Genomic DNA, 24,419 nt, shown 5'->3' with positions numbered 1-24,419 from the left:
TTGCATGGCTTATAACTTTTCTTATTGTACAGCTACCACCACCTGCAGCCTGCAGTCCTCATTTTGATTACCAGTTTGCTGCATGCTCTGACTCTTGACTTTGCTCACACTGCCATGTTTGCAGCTGTGTTTGATGAGAAATTGATTAATTTTCTATTGTTCCTGCAATCCAGTGTAGCTAACATGACAAAACATTAGTGAGCTGTGTTGCCAGACTGATCACAGTGTCTAACTTCTTAATTCAGAAAATATATATATTTGTAATGTAGTGCATATTTTTAATTGCTGAAAATGATCGTACATCAGCCCTCCATTTATTTACCTGTGCAACAACACTTAGTTGCCATAGTTGTGCTCCAGAGAAACCAGGAACACTGCACTGCTGACCAAGTGACTGCAGTTAAAGTAGGTTTGCGAAAGTTATGACAGTCCTGTATTTGAGCACTTAAAAAAAAAGCGTTTTGGCTGTGTTATCATATAATTATTAGCTGAACACAATATAAAATACATTTCGGATCGAAAGCCTCAGCTAGCAGCTGTGTGAGGCTGCAACGCTCGTTATGAAGAAAACCAAACTGTTGGATAAGACTTGACGTCCATAATTAGTTTTAGATCTTTTGCAGTTGCGCTGAAGTAAATGTAATTATTGGCCAGAGGTTGATGTCGGAATAAAGGTCTCTCACAACTGATGTCATAAGGGTTTATAATGTGATCATCAAAGTGTCAGGAGACATGTGATGATGTGTAGAGAGAAAGGTCAACATGTCCAGTCATTTGTGAGATTTATGGTATCGAATCTAGTGTTGAGAGAGCAAAAATGTAAAAAATGAGATATACGTTTTTATTTTTCTAAACATTTAATCAATAATTTGCTATAATATTTATTGTACTGGTTGCTGTTTTTGTAACGTTTATACAACATTCATGTTGACCACTATTAACATGTCAATAGTTTTGTCAGCTAATAGCGCCAGTAGCTAACTGTGCTAACTAGCTATTGACAGCTAGTAGCTACAGCCAAACAAAGAGTACAGTAAACAGCAGCTAGCAGTTTCTCTGGTGATGTGCTGCCCTCTATTTGTTTGGAGAAACATTCGACAGGCGGCCAGTTCTTACACATTGTACCTTTACATCATTTTTGAAGCAAAGACGTCAAACATTTCCTGATTCCAGCTTCTCCATTTTACCTTTTCAGATCAATATCTTTGGTGTTTGGACTGTTTGTTGGACAGAACAAGACATTAGAGGACTACACCATAGCCTTTTGTAGATGAAATGGTTAATCAATCAATTGAAAGAAGCACTACTATTGCAAAAAGTAGGAGAAACTCTAACCTGTTAAACGTCTGAAAACTAAATTTGAACAGGACCTTTGTGCCGTGCAGTTAACCGAAAATGATGAAACAACGAGCTCTGTTGTAATTACCCTCTTGTCTTCCTCCTCCTCCATCTGTCCCAGTCTGCTCCCAGTTCTCAAAGGGCGTGTACGCCATCATGGGTCTGTACGACCGGCGGACGGTCAACATGCTGATGTCTTTCTGTGGCTCTCTGCACGTCTGCTTCGTCACGCCGTCCTTCCCCGTTCAGACCAACAACCAGTTCGTCCTGCAGCTGCGGCCCCAGCTTCAGGAGCCCCTCATGGCCCTGCTGGAGCACTTCGACTGGACCAGGTTCGTCTACATGTACAGCGCCGACTCAGGTGAGGACACAAGATGTGTGATACAGCACAAATTACAGATTTATGTTCGATGGAGGCGTTCACTGGCAATGCAGGAAGTAGTGATGTTGATACAGAGCAGAGTGAAGTGAGGATGTGTTGATCTCAGGGTGGTGGCTGAGTGTTTGTCTTCATCACTTGCAGGTTCACTTCCTGTCTCATGATAGAAAGTTGGTGCTGAGATTTTTATTGTTCAAGAATTTAATTTCTTAACTGGCTTGACCTACATGTCGTACCTGACCATAAAAACTCAAATAATTGCTGGGGCAAATAAAGACAAATATTGAGGGTGTGTGGGTACCTGCACTACATGGCTGATGGAAATGTTTAGTGCACATTTCCACAGAAGCAACAACATCAAAGTCATCAGACTTATTGCTCTGCTGCTCTGATTTTCTCTTTTTAACAGACAGACTGGTGTAACTCACTGAGGAATTCTAATCTGTTCTACTTTGTCATTTTTTTCATTCAAAGTTACACTACTGTAAATAAAACTCTACACCTCCATCAGATGTTTTGCATTCACAGGGGAAAGGATTATGTCCTTTGACCTTCTGGAAGGCTTTTAATGTGAAACATCTGAAGGACGTGTTGAGTTTCATTTACAGTAGCTCAGCACAGATTAAACGATGGGGAAAGTAGAAAAGACTAGGGGGCCTATTACTGACTGAAAACATATTAGTGTCAAACAGAGAAATAAATATAATCAAATACTGTGTACTTATGAAGTGAAATAAATTAGAAATAAAAGCCTGGGTGGAAACAGCATTTGACCAATGAGGTTACTTAAACTATTCTTAATCATATAAGTTGCAACATGCTGACGTAAGAAATTCCAGGGTTTATTTTAAAGTTAAATATTTTTGAATGTTACCCAGATGCATTTTTCTCATGCACAACTAAACATACACAGGTACGGATAAGTAGTTGTTAATCACGTTAAACAAGAACCATTTGTTGTTTTAGCGATGTATGCTGGTTTTGTAGCATTGTGGTATAACAAGATATAGTGATATGTTGCTATAACAAGAAAAAAATACATTTTAAAATGAAGTTATTCGGCATGTAGTGATGACAATATGCCACTAAGACATGAAAAATGTCGTAACCTGAGAGAAAAGAACAGGAAGATTTTTGTGTAATGAGGTAAAAATGAAAAACTGAGCAAATATCTATTTTTAATTGTAAGATAAGGTTTCAAAAACCTCAAACTCTTTTCTATCCAACGCCATAAGGTGCTTGTGAAGTCCAGATACACTTAATACTGTGTGAGCCACAGCATAAAAAAGGATTACACTCAAATCAGGGATGTTTAGAGATTTTGATTCAGAAACAAACAAGTGACAAGGTTCACTCTAAAGAGCTTAAAACTTTTACTGTCTGTCTCAAACTTTTAATTTCATTATAAACTAAATCAAGCTTACTTGAAGTAGAGTAAGCCTTACTCACAAGTCAAAAGTTTACATCCAAATGTAGACCGAATTTAACCAAATTTCCAGAAACCTGAATGAGTACTTGTTTCTATCCACACATGTAGTGTGAATGTGAGCTCATTGGTTGATGGAGATAAACAGCTGGTGGAGCTAATTCTCCAGCTGGCGCCATTAAACCAGTGCAGAAGAAGAGGACACAACCAGCCCCAAAGCTCTTTTTAAATGATGGAAAACATGATGGAAATCTTTAACTCACCTGTTTCATGTACGTCAGTGTAAAAACGTTTTTGCTCACACTGAAAATGCACATAAAAGCATGTGGATGGAAACACACTTGAAGAAGGACAGAGCCGCCCGGAAAGAATCAGCAACAAATAAAAACAGATTCTTGCACCTGCAGCAGTTTTTCACCTCCACCTCTTCAATCCCAGATGTACGGAAAGTGCAGAAAAGTCACCAAACATAATGACGGTGTTTGGCAGCCAGGAACTTCCCCAACTGCTAAACAATCACATTCAGAGACTGTGAATTGTGCACTGAAAACTTCCTCTGAGTCACACTTCACCTCCAGCTCTTCGAGTCAAACAAACAAACAAACTTGGAGAATTAGTAAAAAAGGCAGTTACTTCTGTCATTTCCCCCCCTCTCACCCGGGTCTAGTGTCTCCCCACGGCCTGTGATCTGACGTTATAGTCCATTTGACAGTTGGTGGCAGACTCTGTCTAATCTTATTGCTTTTTACATCTGCCCAGGAACCATCGGTAGAAGTCTATCTAGCGTAATAGTGCGTAACTGTCTGCCCCGGCGGTGCAGTCTGTCTAATGTTATTGCTCCTCAACATCTGCCGAGGAGACATTAGATATTTGTTGGAGGCAGAGGGGCTTTCCTGAGGCTGAGAGCCTCTAGCTCAGCTTTGGTTTATGTCCCCCATCAACGTCTGCACGTCAACACACAGTGCCCCCGGTGGTGATTTAAGAGAACGATCAATAAACTCTCTTTTTAAACACATCCTCTAAAGTAAGAGGAGGGAAGATGTTTGTGTTGTGTGAAAGTTGCCACCTCTTGTTTCATACACTGCAAAAAGCAAAATCAGAGTAATTTGAAATATATCGAGGCAATGTATGCTTTTTTTTTATACATCTTCATATATGATGAGATAAGATGAACTTTATTAATCTTCAGCTGGGGGAATCTGGTGTTACAGGCAACATCGATAAAAATAGCAAAAAGCAAAGGCAATGGAAAATGAAAAATACGAAATATGAAGCTGACTGTATATATTTTATATGACGGACTATAGAAATGAAAACATCTCACTTGTTTCAAGCTTTTTCATCCATGATTATCTCAAAAAGCTATTGTAACTTCTTACTGAGATTTTATTGCTGGTTCTGAGTAACTGAATGCACGAAACTAAAACTTCTAGAACTATAAAACTGTTGACTAACAGACAAGTACAGATTTCTTTGTACCCAGACAAATGTACGTGCTTTTAGTCTGGATGCACCACTTTTAAGATAACTGTGGGTTCTTTGAGATTTAATTGTTGGCAGGTAATTTTGCTAATTTTAATTATTAATATTACTCCCATTTTGCTGCGTTTTGTTTGTTTTGGGAGCTTATTTTTTGCAGTGTATTCTCTTTTCCCCTCCTCTTCTCTGCTGAGTGTTGCTGAGTGTCTATTTTCTGCTTGGTTGCTGGTATATGATTGGCTGCAACAGACTCTCAAATGCATGTGTGTGTGTCTGTGTGTGTGCGCACGTGTGCATGTGTGGACACTCCAAACAGATGCATACAAGATCAACAGCCCAACCATTTATTACATAATGAACTTACAAGCCTGTTTTAACACACACACACATACACACGAAGACACACACACATGAAGAAATGATCATCCCTGACTTATCCCATAATTATTGTTCTGTCTCGTTGCCGTGGATACAGCCTTGCAGTAAAACCTCCTCTCTGTACAGTGACTGGTGGAAACATACAGTAGTTATAGTGAAGTACAGTACAGTGTTTTCACTCTTCATCATTCCCTCCTGTTTCCCTCTTCTTCTTCTTCTTCTACTTTGTCTCATGTGTCCTTCCCTTTTCTTTAAGCTTGTAGTTCTTCTTGTTTTCCTTCTCTTTTTTCCTTTGATACCTTCTTTCCTTATCTTCCTCAGTTTGTGTTCCTCCTTTTCCCCTTCATTCACCCCCTCTTTCCTCTTGTCGTGCTCATTTTGCCTTCCTTCTCTTCTTCTATTTATTGGTCAGATTGCCTTGAAGTTCCGTACAGACATCTATGGTTGTACTTTTTATGACTTTTCTTGCTCTGTTTTTTCTGGATGCCAATCTGCTGCAAACATTGCATCAAACATCATCTCATCAGTGTGGTTGCTTGTGTGGGGTCCTCTCACTCCTCTAAAGGATGTGATTCTCTGCTCCAGAGACTCGTTGTTTTCAGCTGAGTGGAGTCACATTAATTTGTCATTTCGTCCTTTCAGGACCAGGGCATAAAAACGTCCAAAATTTCAACTTCAGCTGATTCGTTTTTCATAAAGATTTTAATGTATTTGTCCTTTTTGCAAGGAAAATTCCATACAGCCTCAGGAATACACAAATACATCAAACTCGGCAGATAGATGCATGGATCCAACAACATACAGCACATTCTCAAACTTCATGCACGAACACACAAACTCAGGTCACGTGCTCTGCGTGTGCTCTGCGTGCAGTGGCTGTGCTGTTGACGTCTGGGAGGTTGGGGGTTGGGAGGCCGATGATCTTGGCGGCCTTGTGTGTAATTTGTGTAATTTATAATGTTTGTTGACTCTCTTTAAATCTTGAATGGACACCAAACTCTTCGGCTTTAATCATTCGGACAACAGATGAACAGCTTTTTTCTTTGAAAAAAATTCACAGGTACAAGAAGTCAAGCTTGCCATGATTTTTTTTGCAATTAACAATATAGTGACCTCGTTTTTTTCTTGTTGACATAATGTACATCTCAAAGTTATATTTGGTCTGAGTTATCTTGTGTGCCCTTTAGTGGACTCCTCTAGTAACACGCAGCGTTAGCATAGAGTATATCTCCAGTCTTATTGTCCTCCGCTCACCTCTTCTTCCTCATCGTCTGTTCTTTGAGCTGTCCAGAGGAATGAGAAAGCTTTTACATGTACCTTTCTTTCCTGTGCTGCAGTCTTTTATTTTGCTCTTTTTCTTGTCTTCATGCCTGCCATCAAGGTTCCCTGAAGCAAGGCCTTTAATCTCCAGTGGTCAGCATGGCTGAATTGGACAGCACAGTGCTCAGTCAACCCTTCCATTGATTAAAAACAAAAGACAACACTGGACAGGAGAACAGACAGCAGACAGACAGCAGCTGCGGGGAATATAAACAAGGGAAAGGAAAGCATCAGCTCACATGAATAGAGACCATGTGTAATTGAACATGAAACTGATGCATCACTAGTCTAATGTCTCACTAACACTGTTAGCCACGAAACATGTACCTTTGCACGCACACAGACACACAGACACGTACACACACAGTTATTTGCACATTCATGCTGCAGCACAAACACTGCAGTGAGACGGTAAGAGACAGAAAGATAGTTTGTCTTTTAATGGTGACTTATATTATATTAATCATAATTATATAATAACTTATATTTTTTATATTTTAGCTGTTTTTAGTTTGTTTTTTTTTTAGTGATTATTAGAAGTTAAAATGATATATTAACATAACTTGACATGATTCAAAGCAAAGCATCCCTGAAGCTGAGAAAATATCAAATCCTTAAGAAGAGTAAACATGAATATGATGATGCTAACATACTTATATTTTGCATGTATAATGTGTGCCATATTCAGCATCCTTCCCTCCTCTCTGATCTGGTTGTTGTATGTCTCGCTCTCCGTTGTTTCCTATCATCTCTCCATGTTTGTATCTAATAAAGGGATAAAAATCCCCCAAACCCCCCAAAAAGTAACACAAAAACAAAACAAACCTACAAACAATCAGAAAACACAAACAGAAGCTTTGTTGTTCCATTTGATGATTTCTTGCAAATACATAGGGCCTCATCACTGTGATGATAACTGTAAAAAGTGACTTGATGGAACTACTTTGCCATACATTTATCACTTCATCTGATCCACAGGCAAATCCTGAACACAACAGATTAAGTGTCTGACACAATAAGGGACATACGTAAATGGCCCTTGATTTAGCACTTTTAGAATTGCTCCTGAGTTGTCCATGAGTTGGCCCCAAGATGGCCCTGAGTTGGTCTGTGTTGGCCCTGAGTTGGTCTGTGATGGCCCTGAGTCGGTCTGTGTGGGCCCTGAGTTGGTCCTATTGACCCCGTGTTGGCCCTGAGTTGGCCCTGAGTTGGGCCCTTGTTGACCCTGAGTTGGTCCTGTGTTGGTCCTGAGTTGGTCCTGTGTTGGCCCTGAGTTGGGCCGTGTTGGCCCTGAGTTGGTCTGTGTTGACCCTGAGTTGGGCCTGTGTTGGTCCTGAGTTGGCCCTGTTTTGGCCCTGAGTTGGTCCTGAGTTGGCCCTGAGTTGGGCTGTGTTGGCCCTGAGTTGGTCCTATTGACCCCGTGTTGGCCCTGAGTTGGTCCTGTGTTGGCCCTGAGTTGGGCCGTGTTGGCCCTGAGTTGGTCCTGAGTTGGTCTGTGTTGACCCTGAGTTGGGCCGTGTTGGCCCTGAGTTGGTCTGTGTTGACCCTGAGTTGGTCCTGTGTTGGCCCTGAGTTGGGCCGTGTTGGCCCTCAGTTGGTCCTGTTTTGGCCCCGTGTTGGCCCTGAGTTGGTCCTGAGTTGTATCAAACAGACAGAAGTGATTTAATGAGCATCTGAGGACAGATGGAGGCTGATGCTGTAATTCTCTGTAAGAGCTCTGCAGGGACAAAAAAAACACTGGGAGTGGTGGAAACATACTGGTACACTGCTAAGGAGCCTCCTCTCCTCCTCCTCCTCCTTATGTCTTCATCTCCACTTTCTTTTTCACTGTTCCTCTCGTCCATTGTCCTTTTAGTCTTTTCTTTCTTTCTCTCTTCTCCTCTTCACTCCTGTTTGCTCTCCTCTCCTCTCCTCCTTTCCTCTCCTCTCCTCCTCTCCTCTCCTCTCCTCTCCTCTCCTCTCTCAGTGCATTAATAGTAAATGCATGCAGGATGTTTATGTAAATTAGATGCAGAACGGAGAGCAGAGTAATGTCTATATTTATAAAACTCCTTTCTCTCTCTCTCTCTATTCCTCTGTGTATGTCTCTCTCTCACACACCTTCCCTTATCTTTAGTCTCTCACTGTTTATCTCTCTCACTCTCTCTGTCTCTCTCTCTCTCAGTATTAGTGACTGACTCGCTCTCTGTCAGTGTGGGTGTGTTGCTGTATCTCTAATTGAAGGTTATACATTATCATTAACACAAACTTGACTTGTTTTGCTCACAGTGTGTGTGTGAGATACTGTGGAGAGCTGTAAACGCTGTGTGGATGCTAATGAGCAGTTACCTATCAGAGGTCCTCATATAATCTCTTGTCACATCGCAGCAATTATGAGCAAAGTATCCTCGGTGACCATTTCTCTCCTTCCTTTGCCTCTTCACCAGCAGCAGAGAGTAAATAATCACTTCATGGCCAGAAGAATGTGGACAACTCAACATTGCAGCCATATGTGTCATGAAATTAGCCAATTTAAAGTATGCTGTTAAATCAGTCTTTTTGTGGACTTCACAGGTATTAAATTGGCTACAGGATGTTTTGCTGTTTGTGCAGCACGTAAAAATAGACCTTTAAGCTGTTTCTGTAGATTCGTTTTTACAGCATAAAACAATTTATTTTGGTTTCTATTACTTTACATTTGTTGTGAGGATATTATTATTTTATTGCTGCTCTTTGCCACTGATGCTGCTTGGTAATTGGTACATCATCATGCTGCTGCATGTTGGTGCTCTCCCTCTATTAGGGTCTTACAATTCAACCACAGTCGAATAGACCCAATTATCCTTGGGTCTATTCGGCTCAGGTATGTTTTTAAGAAAAGCAATTTATTTATTCATGACAGGTTTTCAGTGGATCTGTTTTGGATCAGGTCCAACGTTTTGGACTGGTGGAGACCTATAGTCAGGGCTCCATGTAGGTCAGTCAAGTTCATCCACACCAAACTGGGTAAACCGTTTCTTTATGGAGCTGTGTTTGCTTGCTGTTTGCCACTGAGCAGGTCGTGCATCAAAGATTTTTATGCTTTTTCTCCTAAAACAAAGCTGTGATAGCGGTGAGAGTGAACCAACACAGGGAAGTTGTGGCCAGACGGACAAACAACGGGCTGAAATTCACTATCAAGCATTTTAAAGCCATGGGGAGGTGTAGGTTAATCACTACCAGAGACACCAACACACTGCTGTCATTTAATACATTGTTACTATAAAATTACTAATTATGACATCTTTAAAGTAATTATTACATTTTGATTGCACACCTCTGTGTTCAAATCTTCTACCATGATAGAAGAGTACACACTTCTTACCATTGTTGACAATACTGACAGAAAAAAGTGACTTTTCAAGGACTCTGCTGGAGCTTTCTATCATCCAACATCTTTTCTCTGTCCAGTTAAATGTTATGACGGCTGCGTTCATCAGAAATAATGTGATTTTCATCTGACTGAAATGTGCTGCTGCGTTGTTCCACTGTGAACAGTACAGTTGCAGTTAGTGTGTCGTATAATTGGGTTCTCCAAGTCTGAGCAAGGGAAGGCGATACACACACACACACACACACACGCACACACACACACACACACACACACACACACACACACACACACACACACACACACAGTCTTAAAGAGTTTTTCTGCTCTGACTTTGAGACACACTGAGGTAATAACCCTGGAGGAGGTGTCGCTCTGTGTGTGTGTGTGTGTGTGTGTGTGTGTGTGTGTTTGTCAGACAGTATCTTTGAAGTTCCTTTTTCACTATGTCTCGCTGTTCATCTCTCTCTAGTCTTTGAAGTCTATCTGAATTTTGCTGACTTGTCTTTTGAACACGGTGTTCATCTCTGTGTGTGTGTGTGTGTGTGTGTGTGTGTGTGTGTGTGTTCGAGTGGGTGTGGGTGCATACTGTAAAATGCTGATGTGATTACTCTGCATGTTGACTCATAGGGTTTTAAAACACAAAGCAAAAACTGCCTGTTCGATTGTGGAAATGCACTAGAAGCCGTTTACAGATGCATTATGTGTTGGTGCATGGGTCTATAGTGAGTCCGACTTTAACGCAGCACTGGCGTCTGAAATCAAGATTTGCTTTTTTATTAACTGTGGATAGTGATATCGATCAGTCGTTCTACCACTTTGGTCAGGCTAAAGAATCACAGCAACTATTTAATAGTTGCCATGAAATCCATGGTGCCAAGAGGATAAATCCTACCGACTTTGGTGAGCCTCTGACCTTTCCTTTAGCACCACCAGGAGGTTTACATTTTTGGCTTTGTTGAAAACTGTGATGCGATGTAATGCTGTGAAATGTGCTTTGCAGCCTTACAAAGCCATCAGCATGTCTGTAGAGTCTTGTTTCTCCCTGCATCAGGTCTTCCAGGTTTGATCATGAAGCCAAGCTGGTGTATCATGTTTCTGCTGATGGTCTGACTGTGTGAGGTCAGGCTTTTCTGCCTAAATAATGGATCACAGCCCAGGAGAGAGGCAGTGTGAGAGATAAAAGACTGTTTAGTTTGCCCTGAAAAGCTTCTCAGATCAATCTCAGCTGAAGCAATTCATCATCACCAATAATTCTTATTCAAATCAGGCCACTTAAAAAAGAATAAAACCATCAGGAGTGGCGTTTCAGTGTAGAGCAGCTTTCTGAAGGTAAACCTGGTTCAAGTCCAGCCTGAGGCAGACAGCAAACATCACAAGAGTTTGATTCCACTGAAAAAAAACAGCTTGACATTCAGCTTGAGAAACCACTGCCTCTTCAAATCCACCCCTCAGTATTTCACATGAAAAATAGCTCAGTGCTGGTTATGCGCTTGCCAGCTATGACCAACAAGGCAGACAGTGATGAGCAAAGTTTCTTTGAAAAGTCTGGCTGAGGCAAGATGAAATAGAAAACACAAACATATCTGATTTGCATGTTGCATCTTGTGTTTTTAGCGGACGTAGATGTGTAAAAAGGAGACATTGTGGTTTTAGTGGCAGTTAGCATTGGAGCTTAGCTCTAAGATGAGCTTCGTGCTCTTAGTGGGATTGTCAGGTCTGAGCTCTGTCCAATCACTGCCAGCTAAACCCAGCTGACATCACCATGGGCTGATGCTAGCTTGCTAGCTCGCAACATACAACATGTGCATCAGACAGACTTAGAGTTGTTGGCTGTTTGATGGAGCGATGCTAACAGTTTCCCTCTGCTAGTGCTGAAACGATTAGTTTATTAATTGATAAAGTGGTAAAAGTACTTGTTTTCAGTTTTGAGGTGCTTTAGTGCTTTAGTAGAGTGCTTCCATTTAACGTTGTGGTGTTCTTCTACAACTCCACATTTCTTTGCTGACTAAGATTGTACAAATACAACCTTTGAATGAACTTTTACTTCAGCAAAATATCCGAATATTTCTTCCACCACTGTTTGTCAGACAACTATTTGCCATTTATTAACAAGAAATTAAATATTCTGTGGTTGCAGTTTCTCCTGTGAGGATTTCACTGCTTTTTTAGGTTTTATAATGTTTGTTTGTTTTTTTATTTATTTAAAATTATCTTTTTATTTGGACGTGGCAAGGCAATATACAAATAATGTCTTTAATGCCTTGTTTGAGACAATTTTATATCGTTGTGGTTTAAGTATTTTTGGGTTTTGGATCAAAACAAGGCGTCACCAAATTCAAACTAACTGAAAAAAACAAAGAACGAATAGAGTAGTGTTAAGTTGCAGCTCTTATTCACACTTAGCTGTAGCTGTAATTGATGTACCAATGAAACTGACATCCATCTTTTCATATGACTCTGGGTAAGAAGGCTAGCAACAAGATTTCCCTTCAATTTTATGCAATTTTGCTCGTGATTTAGATTGTGTTGAGGTGTTTCACTCAGGATGTTTTACTGGAGGAGGCCTGACAGATATGTGTCTCATCAATCCATCTGTCAAATGGCCTAAACGTGAGCACTGATTGACGGAATAGTTCCTTTGTGCTTATTTGCTTTGTTGTGGTGAGTTAGTCTTTGCCCAAAGGGGTCCCGACACACCAGGATCTCTCGCTGTCAGCTGTTGATTATAGATCTAAATGCATAACATGAAGCCTCTGACTCTTCACAAGCTAAACACTCACACTGCTTTGTAACCAGAGTGGTGACACTGACACTGACTAACATGTCTGATGTAATCGACACAGACTTCTCTTTTTCAGGTTGCGGCTCCAGGTTGTAAACATTGATTAAGCTGCCGATCAGAACTGTTTCAGCCTTTTCAGACAACAAGTTCAGATCTCAACTGAATCTTTTACTTGTTTATAACTTAAGCTGTTTTCAAATGTTGACAGCTAAATCAGATTAGATTCAATGAAGTGCAGTCCGGGGTGTGCTTAACAACAATATCTTTAGTTTGAGTTCAGATGGTGCCTTGCTTCATGTCTGTATCACCATAGCAACAGATGAAAACACTGCAGGGGGAACTTAGGTCAGAAGATACAGAGCGCCAGTAACATAACAAGATGCTGCAATCAGGTGACTACGCAATAATTGTGAGAGGCAGGCATGAAGGTAGTTGATGTAAGCACTGATTCACACGTTATTTCTCTCTCAGGTCTGTTGGTGCTGCAGAGGATCTTGGACACGGCGGCGGAGCGGAGTTGGCAGGTCACGTCCGTTAACTTGGACACTCTTACAGAAACAGCCTTCATCAAGCTGCTGGCAGATCTGGATTATAAAAAGGACTTTCAGATCATCATCGACTGTGAGCTGGAACGGCTCAACTCCATCCTCAACCTGGTAAGACACTCACTGATCCTTATGTCAGTGACACAAATTAGTCTGATTTGAACAAAAGGCCAAAAACAAAGTTTCGTATAGTGATTTTGCAACGAAATATACCGACTCATGCTTAGTTCATAGCAGGTGTATAACATGATTTCTGACCCAAAAATTTCCCAAAAATGTGGAGTTATTCCTTTAAGAGTCCATAAAAATAAATCTGTGATAGAGGTCGAGCTCATGATCCATTTAACTGAAAAAAAGTTAGAAGAGTGTTGTGTATTTTCTGAAGATTCTTGGTTGGTTTGTTTTGTTGACATCATCAGATGTCATGCTGAAAGTTTGTCCCGGTCCTTGCCCTCACAGCAACACTGTTTCCCACCCACACCTCTCATTTCTGTCCTGGACCAACACCTCAAAACAGATAAACTTTGAGTTATCTGCGATTTCTGTTTGCTACACACTGTGCACTGCGTCTTCAGAGCAGCAGGACGGTATTCTGATGAATATTTTTGCTCCACAGCTGCAGCTGCTTTCACAGTGTTTTGATTTGAATACTAAACTCTTTGATTTCAGTTTCATTGATAATTGACTGGCAGCAGAGAGACCAGAGAGTTGGCGAAAAGGATGTTTTTGGATTATTATGGAATAAGTTTGTAAGAACCAGAGGGATGGACAGCAGCAGCCGAGAGCAGAGGAAAAAAAAAAAGATGTATGAACTCTAGCCAGAAACCAGCCATCATTTGGAAAACTCGTCTTCCTGCTGAACTCCAGCTGGCTAACAGAAGCTGAAGTATCAGGTGGTGTTTGGGATCTGTGAAATGAAGCTGCTGGATTCGTCTGAATTTATTTTATGTTTAGTTTAGTTTCATGTGGCCTGGCTGGAAATATCAGGTGGTGTTCATCTCGACTGTCGTTTGACTTCATTTGGTTCATTTAGTTTGGCTCAATGTGAGCGAAGTATCAGGTGGAGCTTTGGATCTGCTGGGTGATGATGTTGAATTGAGCCGACAGCTTGATAAGTGGTTACGCTGTTGGTAAAAAATTGGGGCATGGGACTGGCTCGAAAAATGGTGATTTTGTGCTTTCTGAAATTTGTTGGTATGACAATGAACAAGAAAGAAGAAGGGAACAATAAAGACCAAATTCAGTGACATTTAGATGAATGAAAGCATTGGTCAGAACTTGTGAACTCTCAGAAAAAGTTACATTCACGAAGACTCTACCACTACTTAGGTGCTAAATGCTAATATGAGCATGCTAACATGCTCACAGCGACAATGCTAGCATTCTAGCATACGTTAAACTCCAACAACAAGAAGGAAAGAGGGAAGTGGCACAGAGGATAGGAGGCCAGAAGAGGAGGAGATGAAGAGGATGGAGGGATTGAGGAGGAGTGCTGTTAAAATAGTTTTTCTCCTCCCTCCGTCCTCCAGCAGCAAGTGGCGTTCAGCGCTGCAGACCAGCTGTGTTAGTGAATGTTCATCGACTGATGCACATTAGGAGCTGGACATGAGAGGGAGCCAGCACCTGCTTCCTCCTCCTCTGTCTCCTCCTTTCCTCTCTACAGCTGTCTCCTTCTCCACCTCCTTCTCATCATCCTCTGTGTAACCTCTCTTCCACTTTCCTCCTCCATTTTCTCCTCCTTTTCTCCCAACCACCCTTCCTCTTTCTCCTCTCTTTGCCCTTTCCTCCCCTCTCCTCCTTTCCTGTCCTCTGTCAGTTGACTCATCGATCTGAGGAGACTCCCTCTCCCTTTCTTTCCATCTCTTCCTGATAGCGAAGATGGGCAATTAATTCCTCAAAGACAAATTTGAATCTTCCAATTGGCAGCTGTTTGAGACACACACACACACACGCACGCACACAGACACACACACACACACACACACACATGCAGATGAGTGTGATGATTGTGTAATGGATGCTTTTTATCATCATTAGAAACATCAGAAAAATGTAATTAGCATATCATTTACTCTGACTTTTCTCTTGCTCAGATTGCTGCTCAGAGAAGAAATTTGAAGAATTACCATTACATCCTAGCCAATCTGGTGAGTCTTTCTATTAACTGGAAGACGATATTGCGATAGCGATATCAGTCACGATTTATGTTGAAATACTAATTTTTGCATTTCATTTTTACTGCAAAAAATCTATAAAAATGATGATGTGACTTTTGTTACCAAACAAGCATGATCCCTTTAGCCTGGAGAATATAATTTGTAGATTAGAGCATCTCTGTCGCACCACAGTGCTTCATTTATACTGGTATGCTGTGACACATTTTATATTTATAAAAAACTTGCAGCTGCTGCGATTTTGCACTTGGCCAACTGCGGTTTCATATTTTAATGAAGTGTTCAGCCCTACTTCAGTCAGTGAAGCGATGTACGTTTGTGTGTGTGTGTGTGTGTGTGTGTGTCAGGGCTTCATGGACCTGAACATGACAGAATTTCAGAAGCTCGGGCCGAACGTGACTGGCTTCCAGCTGGTGAACCGGTCCGATCCAGCTGTGGAGAAGGTCAACCAGGACTGGCTGGACTTCGACAGCAAAGACCTCAAACTGGCCCGCAGGAGGCTCAGGGTACACACACAGAGTATTCAGAAACTTAAGTAAAAGGCCTGCACTCAATCCTTACTTTAGTCAAAGTATGTATTATTAGCAAAATGTACTTAAAGAATGAATAGTAAAAGTATTCATCAGTGCTTTACTATGTTTTTGGATTAATATTACTGCTGAATTCATGTGTATGTTGCATTTTGCTGCTGAAGATGTTTAAGGCTGAGCTGATTTTTAAAAGCTTTATGTACTGATGGCTAGTTTAATCTACAGCAGCGCATCATATTCTATAAGATCATCATATGTTTGTAGTGTCTCTGTCCTGTGAGAACCACATATCTCTAAAAAGTCAGCTTTTTATGGGCTCAGACGAACAGCCTGTTTTCATCTTTGTGATGACGCATTTTCCAACTAATCCAAGAGGGTTTTTAAATAGTTTATTTAGCTTAAGAAATAAGATAATTTTCTCCACCCACAAAGGAACACTTCATCCTTCAGTTTATCACAAACATTCAAAGTCAACACATTCGGAGATATGTGGTTTTCACTCGACAGGAAGGGTATGAAAAAAACTAGTAATGTAAGTAAGTATAGCTGTCAGACAAATGCAGTGGAGTAAAAAGTACAATATTTGACAATACTACTCAAGTGCAAGTACCTTGAATTTGTACTGCATCGGGAAATGTTGTGGTAGTATCAGCATCATCATTTCATGAAACACTGCTAAACTTCACTGTCATCCTCAGTACACAGGAGCTCTGACCTACGATGGCGTCAGCGTCATGGCGACGGCTTTTCAGAACCTGCGGCGGCAACGGATCGACATCTCTCGCCGTGGCAACGCAGGGGAGTGTCTGGCAAACCCTCCCGCCCCCTGGGGACAGGGCATCGACATACAGAGAGCACTGCAACAGGTAAGCAAATACATACAGGTATACGGCATCCACACATTAATCAGCGCTGATGCTACTACTCCCGACTGCCACAGAGGTCACAGTGTTGTGTATATGTGTGTGTGTGTTTGCAGGTGCGTCTGGAGGGGCTGACGGGTTGGGTTCAGTTTGATGAGCGAGGACATCGCACCAACTACACTCTGACTGTGATGGAGCTCAGCCACACCGGACCCAGGAAGGTGCTGCTGCTGCTGCTGCACGTAGTTTTGCTTTGCTGAACGGGTTTGTGTGGAGTCACACTCTGCAGAGAGTCAGGAGTTGGCAGGTTTTCACTACATCAGCTCATTTCAATGATTAGCTCCCTCTTCTCTGATTAAAGGTGTGATCATCAGTGAAATCAGCTGCTGCAGCACTTGTTTGGTATAAAAACCTGCAGACTCTCAGCTCTCTTTTAAAACCCATCAGACAACACAGTATTACAGTATGAATTATCATTGTAATAAGGTACATAATTGTGCTTGCTTTGTAGTTTGTGAGATGACACAAGGAAGCTTCAAATCCACCATTTTACAGTCTGGAATTTAGGTTTTTTAGTGTTTGCAATATCTTCACTGGGACCAGTAGCTGTGCAACCAGCACAGCTCACTGTCTGACCAAACTAACTAACAACTTACATTAAATCTCACCCCTCAGTTCCTCTATAAGGATGCTTAGTTTAGCATCTTGAAAAACTGATGTATTGTTGTTTTTCTTCAATTGTGACAAGGAAAGTAGCTCTGACAGAAACTTCAGAAGAAAAACACCAATTAATAGAAACTACAGATTCAGAGAGACTTGTCAGATTACAGTTGAGACAGACAACAGAGAAGACTTGTAGTGTAACTCTGCTTCTGTGTGTGTTCAGATTGGCTACTGGAACGAGAGGAGAGGCTACGTGAACACAGCTGTCTACAGGCCGGTGGTGGAGGAGTTCCACGGTCTGCAGAACAGGACATACATCGTCACCACCATACTGGTAAGGCTGGGAAAACATGTTCACAGCTTACCTGATTACATGGAAAAATCTAGCAGAACAAAAGTGTCGCACTTTCAAATCCACAGCATCTACATCTGACCACCATCTGTCTCCACACAGGAAGCTCCATACATGATGCTGAAAAAGAACCATGAGCAGTTTGAAGGAAATGAGAGGTACGAAGGTTACTGTGCTGAACTGGCCTCAGAGATCGCCAAACACGTCGGCTTCGTCTACCGGCTCGAGCTGGTGGGCGACGGCAAGTACGGCGCCAGAGACGCTGATACAAAGATGTGGAACGGCATGGTGGGGGAGCTGGTATACGGGGTGAGTGTGCCTGGTCCTCAACCACGCAGTCAAAGTTCTCTTAGATGTTGTAATTCTGTTGAGAGCTACAACTTTACTTCATGTGAAATTTGAAAGTCCTGCTGGCATTATTCTCCATTTTTCTTAGTGTGTATAAATCCAATGAAGCGTCCAAATAAGGGTCTTTAAATACTGTCTGACTTCCTGACTGTGGCTCTCAGCTCCAATCTCATTGGTTCCTACTGAAGATGTAAATCTTGCACCCAATCTGCACTTGGGTGGTTTACAGCTGAGTGTGAAGCAGCCGGGACGAGAGTTAGCATGTCTGAGTCTGAGTCCATCATTCTCTGCAGGTAAATGGTGGATTCCTTCCTCCAGGTCGGGAATGAGTTCCCACCCCAAGCAAAGGAGCTTGAGTGCCTTGAATTCACTAGTGACAATAAAACAGATCCTGAGGTGCACAGGCAGAGTGGTGACCACTGCAGGGAAGAGGGAGCTGAGCTAGAGGGTTGTCAGTTTAACAGTCGACCGATGTTCCAACCCTCACCTATGGTCACGAGCTTTGGGTAGTGACTGAAAGAATGAGGCCAAAATGAGTTTCCTCTGTAGGGTGGTTGGGCTCAGCTTGAGCTCGGATATCCATAGGGAGCACGGAGTAGAGCTGCTGCACCTTCATGTCAAAAGGAGACAGTTGAGGTGGTTCAGGCACCTGATCAGGATGCCTCGTTGGCACCATCCTTTGGAAGTTTTCTAGGCATGTCCAGCTGGGAGGAGACCCTGGGTAGACCCAGACCTTACTAGAAGGATTATATTCCTCATCTGTCCTGGGAATACCTTGGGATCCCCCAGGAGAACTGGCAAACTTTACTGGGGGAGCGACATCAGGATTATCTTGCTCAGCTTTTGCGCTTTCCCTCTGCAGAAGGCTGACGTGGCAGTTGCCCCACTGACCATCACTCTGGTGCGAGAGCAGGTGATCGACTTCACCAAACCTTTCATGTCGCTGGGAATCTCCATCATGATCAAGAAACCCACCAAATCCAAACCGGGCGTCTTCTCCTTCCTCGACCCGCTGGCCTACGAGATCTGGATGTGCATTGTCTTCGCCTACATCGGAGTCAGCGTGGTGCTCTTTCTGGTGAGGTGGAGTGTGAAAATGGATGTGTGTGTTTATAACTGTGTATGAGTTTGCAGTTACCCTGCAGAAAACTCCTACAGAATCTTTCAAATATGATGTTTTAGATAAAGAAATAGACAGAAGTTTAAGAGGATGATGGAAGCTGAGACTGAAACAAGCATGGTCCCATTTACACCTGGTGTTAACATGGCACTGTATCTGAGTAATGGCATTAAATCCACAGGCCTTTGCATTTAAACCTTAAATAAGCATTCTCATTATCTTGATTCTGCCCAATTTGCGATTGGATCGTAACATGCAAAGTTTAGCACAGCCGATGTGTTGCCATCTCAAAACAAAGAGTAAAGATGTGATGCACCTCCTCTTTTACTTTGCATTTAGTGTGGGCAGGTGATTTGGCAAAGAAAACAGCACAGGAGATGTTTTACTGCAGAACCAGTACTTTTACTGCCAATACTTTACCTACATGCAGCTGATAGTACTTGTGTACTTTTCCTGCTGATACTTTAATTAGGCCTACATGAAGCTGATAGTGCTTGTGTCTCTGTGTGTATCAGGTGAGTCGTTTCAGTCCTTATGAATGGCAGGGTGAAGACTCTGATGATGAAGATGAAACTCTGCCCTCCTCTGCCTCTCGACGAGCTCTGCCGACTTCATCCTCCGAGCTCGCTCACTCTCCGGGTATCTCATCATCACCATTATTACCATCAAGACTCGAAACCTACTTTTTATCTTGTTTATTTTCATTCTTGTAACATGAAATTGGATTCTTTTCTGTTGGTTTTCTCTTTGATTTGATGTGGATTCTCAGGGTACTCCCAGGCTCAGGTCCAGAACCAGAACCAGCAGAAAGAAAAAGAGACTGTGGAACACACCAACGACTTTGGGATCTTTAACTCTCTCTGGTTCTCACTCGGGGCCTTCATGCAGCAGGGCTGTGACATCTCCCCCAGGTAGGACACCTGGACAAACTCAACACCTGTGTGTCAAACAGTGGAGGAAAGTAACTAAATACATTTACTCAAGCACTATACGTAAACCTGCAGAACCTTTAAGAACGCTTTTGCTTTGGTCAATGTGCTTATGGCGCCATGGGCTCTGCCATACTCCTGGTTGCTTTAGCCTACTCTGTCACGGGGGCTGCTCCTCCTTCAGCTCTGGAAAAACAATTGTTGTTGGTTGATGTAAAACACATCGCTGCTACTGGCCAGAGTGGGCATGTCACCACAGACACAAGACTTGTATATATATACCAGGCAGATAATGAAAGATTTACCTGGCAGTGATGGGCTTCTTCGCCATTGGGTGAACTCGTTTGACAAGGACTTGACCGACATTTTTCAGGCACTTGGAGTTTACTTGATTATTTCCATTCTCTACACCTTTATTCTCCACTACAGTTCAAAGGGAAATGTACTTTTTACTTCACTACATTGATTTGATACCTTCATTTACTTTTCTGTTTAAGGTTATTAATACATTATGTCAGTAAACTGTCATCAGTAAATAGATTATTAAGTATTGTTACCGCCTGAGATAATTCAGAAGCTGGAAGCTAGAGCTCCACCTTTCCCAGCTGCAACATTAAAAAGTGATGATCAACAATTATAATCCATTATTTTAACATATATTATTCTGAAATGCTACAGGCTGCACTAATCCTACACCCACGAACAGCCCTTTGACAAAATGTCTTCACTGTCCTCACAAACATAGAAGTACAAAGGCAGACTGAGATACATAAACAACCATACCATCAGTGATACACAGTGCTTATTAATGTAGACATATCATCACACACAAACACACATGATGTTATGACACACATACAATCCTGTGTGATGTGCTGCTGGGTTAGCTGTATGCTACAGCCGTGTGAAGGCCTGAGGCGGTTTCTATTCTGGATCTACTGCACTCTGTCTGTGTGTCGGTTTTTGTTATTTTGTTAGTGTATATGTGTGTGTTCATATATTTATGAGTGTGTGTGTCAGTGTGTGTGTGTGCTTTGATTTTTTTTTTCAGTGACTGTTTTCCTCAAAACCTCATTAAACCGATGTCGTAGTCAGTCATCTCCTTACACTATACATTATATACTGTACGTGTAGCATACAGGTAGCGTGCACATGTTTGTGTGTGTGTGTGTGTGTGTGTGTGTGTTAAGACAGCTAGTCATTCTCAATCTTCATTTGCTGCTTCTTGCTTTTAAGAATTTTGATTATTTAATCATTTCTTTCAGTGTGTTTTTAATAATTTTGGACTGATTGTTGGACTTTTTGTCACAATTGTGACATTTTCCTCAGTATACATACTTTTACTTAAATTTTCAATTCAGGACATTTACTTGTAACAGCGTGTAGCATTAGTACTTTTACTTGACTAAATAATCTGAATGCTCCCTTGAACGCTGCAGAGAGCATACCATGAAGTCCAACTGTGTGTGTGTGTGTGTGTGTGTGTGTGTGTGTGTGTGTGTGTGTGTGTGTTAGTGCTACACATCACACAGGGTCACCTTTAGACGAGCTGGTTAGGACCGGAGGAGTGTGTGTGTGTGTGTCTGTGTTGATGTATGTGTGAATGTGTCGATGTGTTTGACCTGATTTGAGGTATGGACGCCCGTGTTTGTGTCCCTGCAGGCAGAGCCATCTCTCCTTTGTTCACAACAGTTCAGTGTTAGTTGTCACACCTACTGTAGGACATGAAAAATAAGACTAACATGTATTATTTGTCCAGTGATTCAGCAGTGAGCAGATGTTGCAGCAGAAGCCTCCCTGTTGATGAAATGTGTCTTCTGGTGGTCATACTGGAGGTTAGCTTTTGGGGAAAAGTGGCTGTGAGCAACTAATTATTACTCTAAAAAACACAACTTGTTTTTAGCAAAAAAAAAAAAAATAATAATTCATTTATATTTATTCTATCTGAAAATTAACTAGAGAATGCTTTTGGATGGTGAAAATTCAAGCAGAAATTACAAAAATTTCTAAAATTACTCAATTACTAAAAAATCCATACTGAAATAACTGACTAACAGTTGGTTAATCATCAGAAAATTGTGATCAGAATCTGAATCAGCATCAGAATCTGTGTTATTGCCCAAGTTTGTGTGCACATGCAAGACATTTAAACATTGCACTCAATGTACTGAATGCTCAACAAGGACAAAAGACAAAAAACAGAATAATACGTAGCGCAAAAATATAAAATAAACAATATATACAGATATTACATGGATTAATTGTTTTTTTAAGCTATTTAACAGGCAAAAACACCAAACATTGTTTGGTTTATGAATATCCGTATCAGTGAAGGATGAATTTTGACCCAGTGATGATGCTAGACAAAAGCTCATGCCACCACCAAAATCTTTAGAGATTAGTTATCTGTTTCATTATCATTGTTCAAGGTGATCTCACCAGCACTTGTCAAGATTTAATGCCTGAAACAGAGTGTTGGATCCACAGAGAGGCGGGCGAGCCAACCAAGGTCACCTTCATTAGGCTCCGTTTTCATTGGGGTGTTTCATCAAGGTTCAATTAAGCCATGCAATGCAGAGTAAATCCTTAAAGACTTTCACCATAACACGACAAACTACAGAAACCCACTGAAGCTACATTCAAATATATAAGAACGGTGAAACTAAGATCATCCTTCATGGCACCATTTTTAAAGTCACGCCAAGTTTATTTGTAGAACACAATCTCACACAGAATCTCACACAGAAACAAGGGGGTCTAGAGGTGGGAGAAACGGCTTGTGACCGGAAGGTTGCTGCTTCGATTCCCCCACTGGACTGGCAGAAAAATGTGGGTGTGGTGGAGTATTCCCTCCCTCCTCCATTAGCTGGCTGATGTGCCCTTGAGCAAGGCACTTAACCCCCCCCCCCCCCATATGCTCCTTGGGCGCCTGATGCGGCAGCCCACTGCTCCTGTGTGTTTCACTGCAGTGAAACAGTGATGGGTGAAAATGCAGAGAATAATTCCCAGTTTGGGATCAATAAAGTGAATAAAATTAAAATAAATAAATAAATAAAAGTCAAAGTGCTTTACAGAATGATAAAAAAATCAAGTTATAACATAGATAAAGAGAGAAAACACTCTCTCTCAGAACCTAATTAAAAGCCAACTACTACTATTACACGAAATTGTATGTTATATTTTTATTTATTTATTTATTGTTTCATGCTGTTATAATGTAGAATATTTAAAATATTTGTGCATGCATTTTCTGTTTGTGTTTAACATAAAGGGAGCTACAGCTGCATTTCATTATGCAAGTCAATATGGTATAATGACAATAAGGCTGAAACTTTAACATTGGTTGTAAGGAACTGGGACTTGAAGTAGGCACAGACCTGCTGCCTCTGAGCATTTGCGCTAAAAACAGTTTCAGTCTTTTCAGCTGCAGTGAATCCAAGGAGCTAATTTTATCAAGAGACAGTGAAATATGAAGTTGTGTACAGTCTGCATAAATATGGTCTTATGTTTGCTGATGATAGAGCCAAGTGGAAGCATATACAGATACTATTTTTGAAGGTATGGCGCAGGTTGACTTAAAACACAAACACTATAAATATGCCTAATATAATAGATTTATTGTTTGTGACCAGATCGTTGCTGGTTCAAAACCTGGTAAATCTGAGTGGGGAAAGTAAAAGAGGCACTCGGTTCGCCTACCTCTGAGGTACCCTCGAGCAGGGTCCTTAACCCCCAACTTCTCAGTGGCCCACAGACCAGCCTGTAGCTGTACTGAGCAGCTGTGTAGCTGCGATCGTGAACACAGTATTCAGACAGACAGCATTGCTCTCAGTGGGACTATCCTGGGTAAATAACAAAATCAAGCTTGTAATTTATCTGTTTTCTCCCTCCTCACTCTCTCCAGGTCTCTCTCTGGTCGAATCGTTGGAGGAGTTTGGTGGTTTTTCACCCTCATCATCATCTCCTCTTATACAGCCAACCTGGCAGCCTTTCTCACCGTGGAGAGAATGGTGTCCCCCATAGAGAGTGCAGAGGACCTGGCCAAGCAGACAGAGATCGCCTATGGTACCTTGGATGGAGGCTCCACCAAAGAGTTCTTCAGGGTGAGGGCATTTTGTTCCTTTTATGTTTCATTGCTGTGAGTGTTCTTTTGGTGGCCTGGCAGAACCTGCTGTTACTCTGCAATAGATAAAACATGTGCTGTATTCTATGAGGAACAATTTGTGCATGCCTTGTTAACTTCTTGGGATCACCCCTTTATAAAAAGCAATTCAGTTCCTCATAGAAACAGGCAGAAATCTGATCCTGAAATACATTGTCTGCCAAAGAAATCTTTAAATTATATATAATGTAATTATGACTTATTAGGAGGACACTTTTTTTCTTTTTTTTTTGCCTTTTGATGGAGCTAGGTTCGCAGCTCCCAGTTGCTTCCAGTCTT

At 41.5% G+C, this 24,419-nt stretch overlaps 1 protein-coding gene across 1 annotated transcript in view; it reads left to right on the top strand.

Annotated features, from left to right (window-relative positions):
- Positions 1-24,419, top strand: part of gria1b (glutamate receptor, ionotropic, AMPA 1b) — a 67,793-nt gene that overhangs the window by 25,653 nt on the left and 17,721 nt on the right. The window contains exons 3-14 of the mRNA XM_041951571.1: positions 1,460-1,699; positions 12,926-13,110; positions 15,093-15,146; positions 15,521-15,679; positions 16,402-16,569; positions 16,683-16,787; positions 17,453-17,563; positions 17,684-17,890; positions 18,792-19,007; positions 19,565-19,610; positions 19,852-19,960; positions 23,883-24,081. Of these exons, the coding sequence (XP_041807505.1) occupies positions 1,460-1,699; positions 12,926-13,110; positions 15,093-15,146; positions 15,521-15,679; positions 16,402-16,569; positions 16,683-16,787; positions 17,453-17,563; positions 17,684-17,890; positions 18,792-19,007; positions 19,565-19,610; positions 19,852-19,960; positions 23,883-24,081 (1,799 nt within the window). The remainder of the gene's footprint in view (positions 1-1,459; positions 1,700-12,925; positions 13,111-15,092; positions 15,147-15,520; positions 15,680-16,401; positions 16,570-16,682; positions 16,788-17,452; positions 17,564-17,683; positions 17,891-18,791; positions 19,008-19,564; positions 19,611-19,851; positions 19,961-23,882; positions 24,082-24,419) is intronic.

Source organism: Chelmon rostratus, chromosome 14 (genome assembly GCF_017976325.1).
Source record: "Chelmon rostratus isolate fCheRos1 chromosome 14, fCheRos1.pri, whole genome shotgun sequence".
Lineage (NCBI taxonomy): Eukaryota > Metazoa > Chordata > Actinopteri > Chaetodontiformes > Chaetodontidae > Chelmon > Chelmon rostratus.
This window is presented reverse-complemented; position numbering and strand designations above follow the sequence as displayed.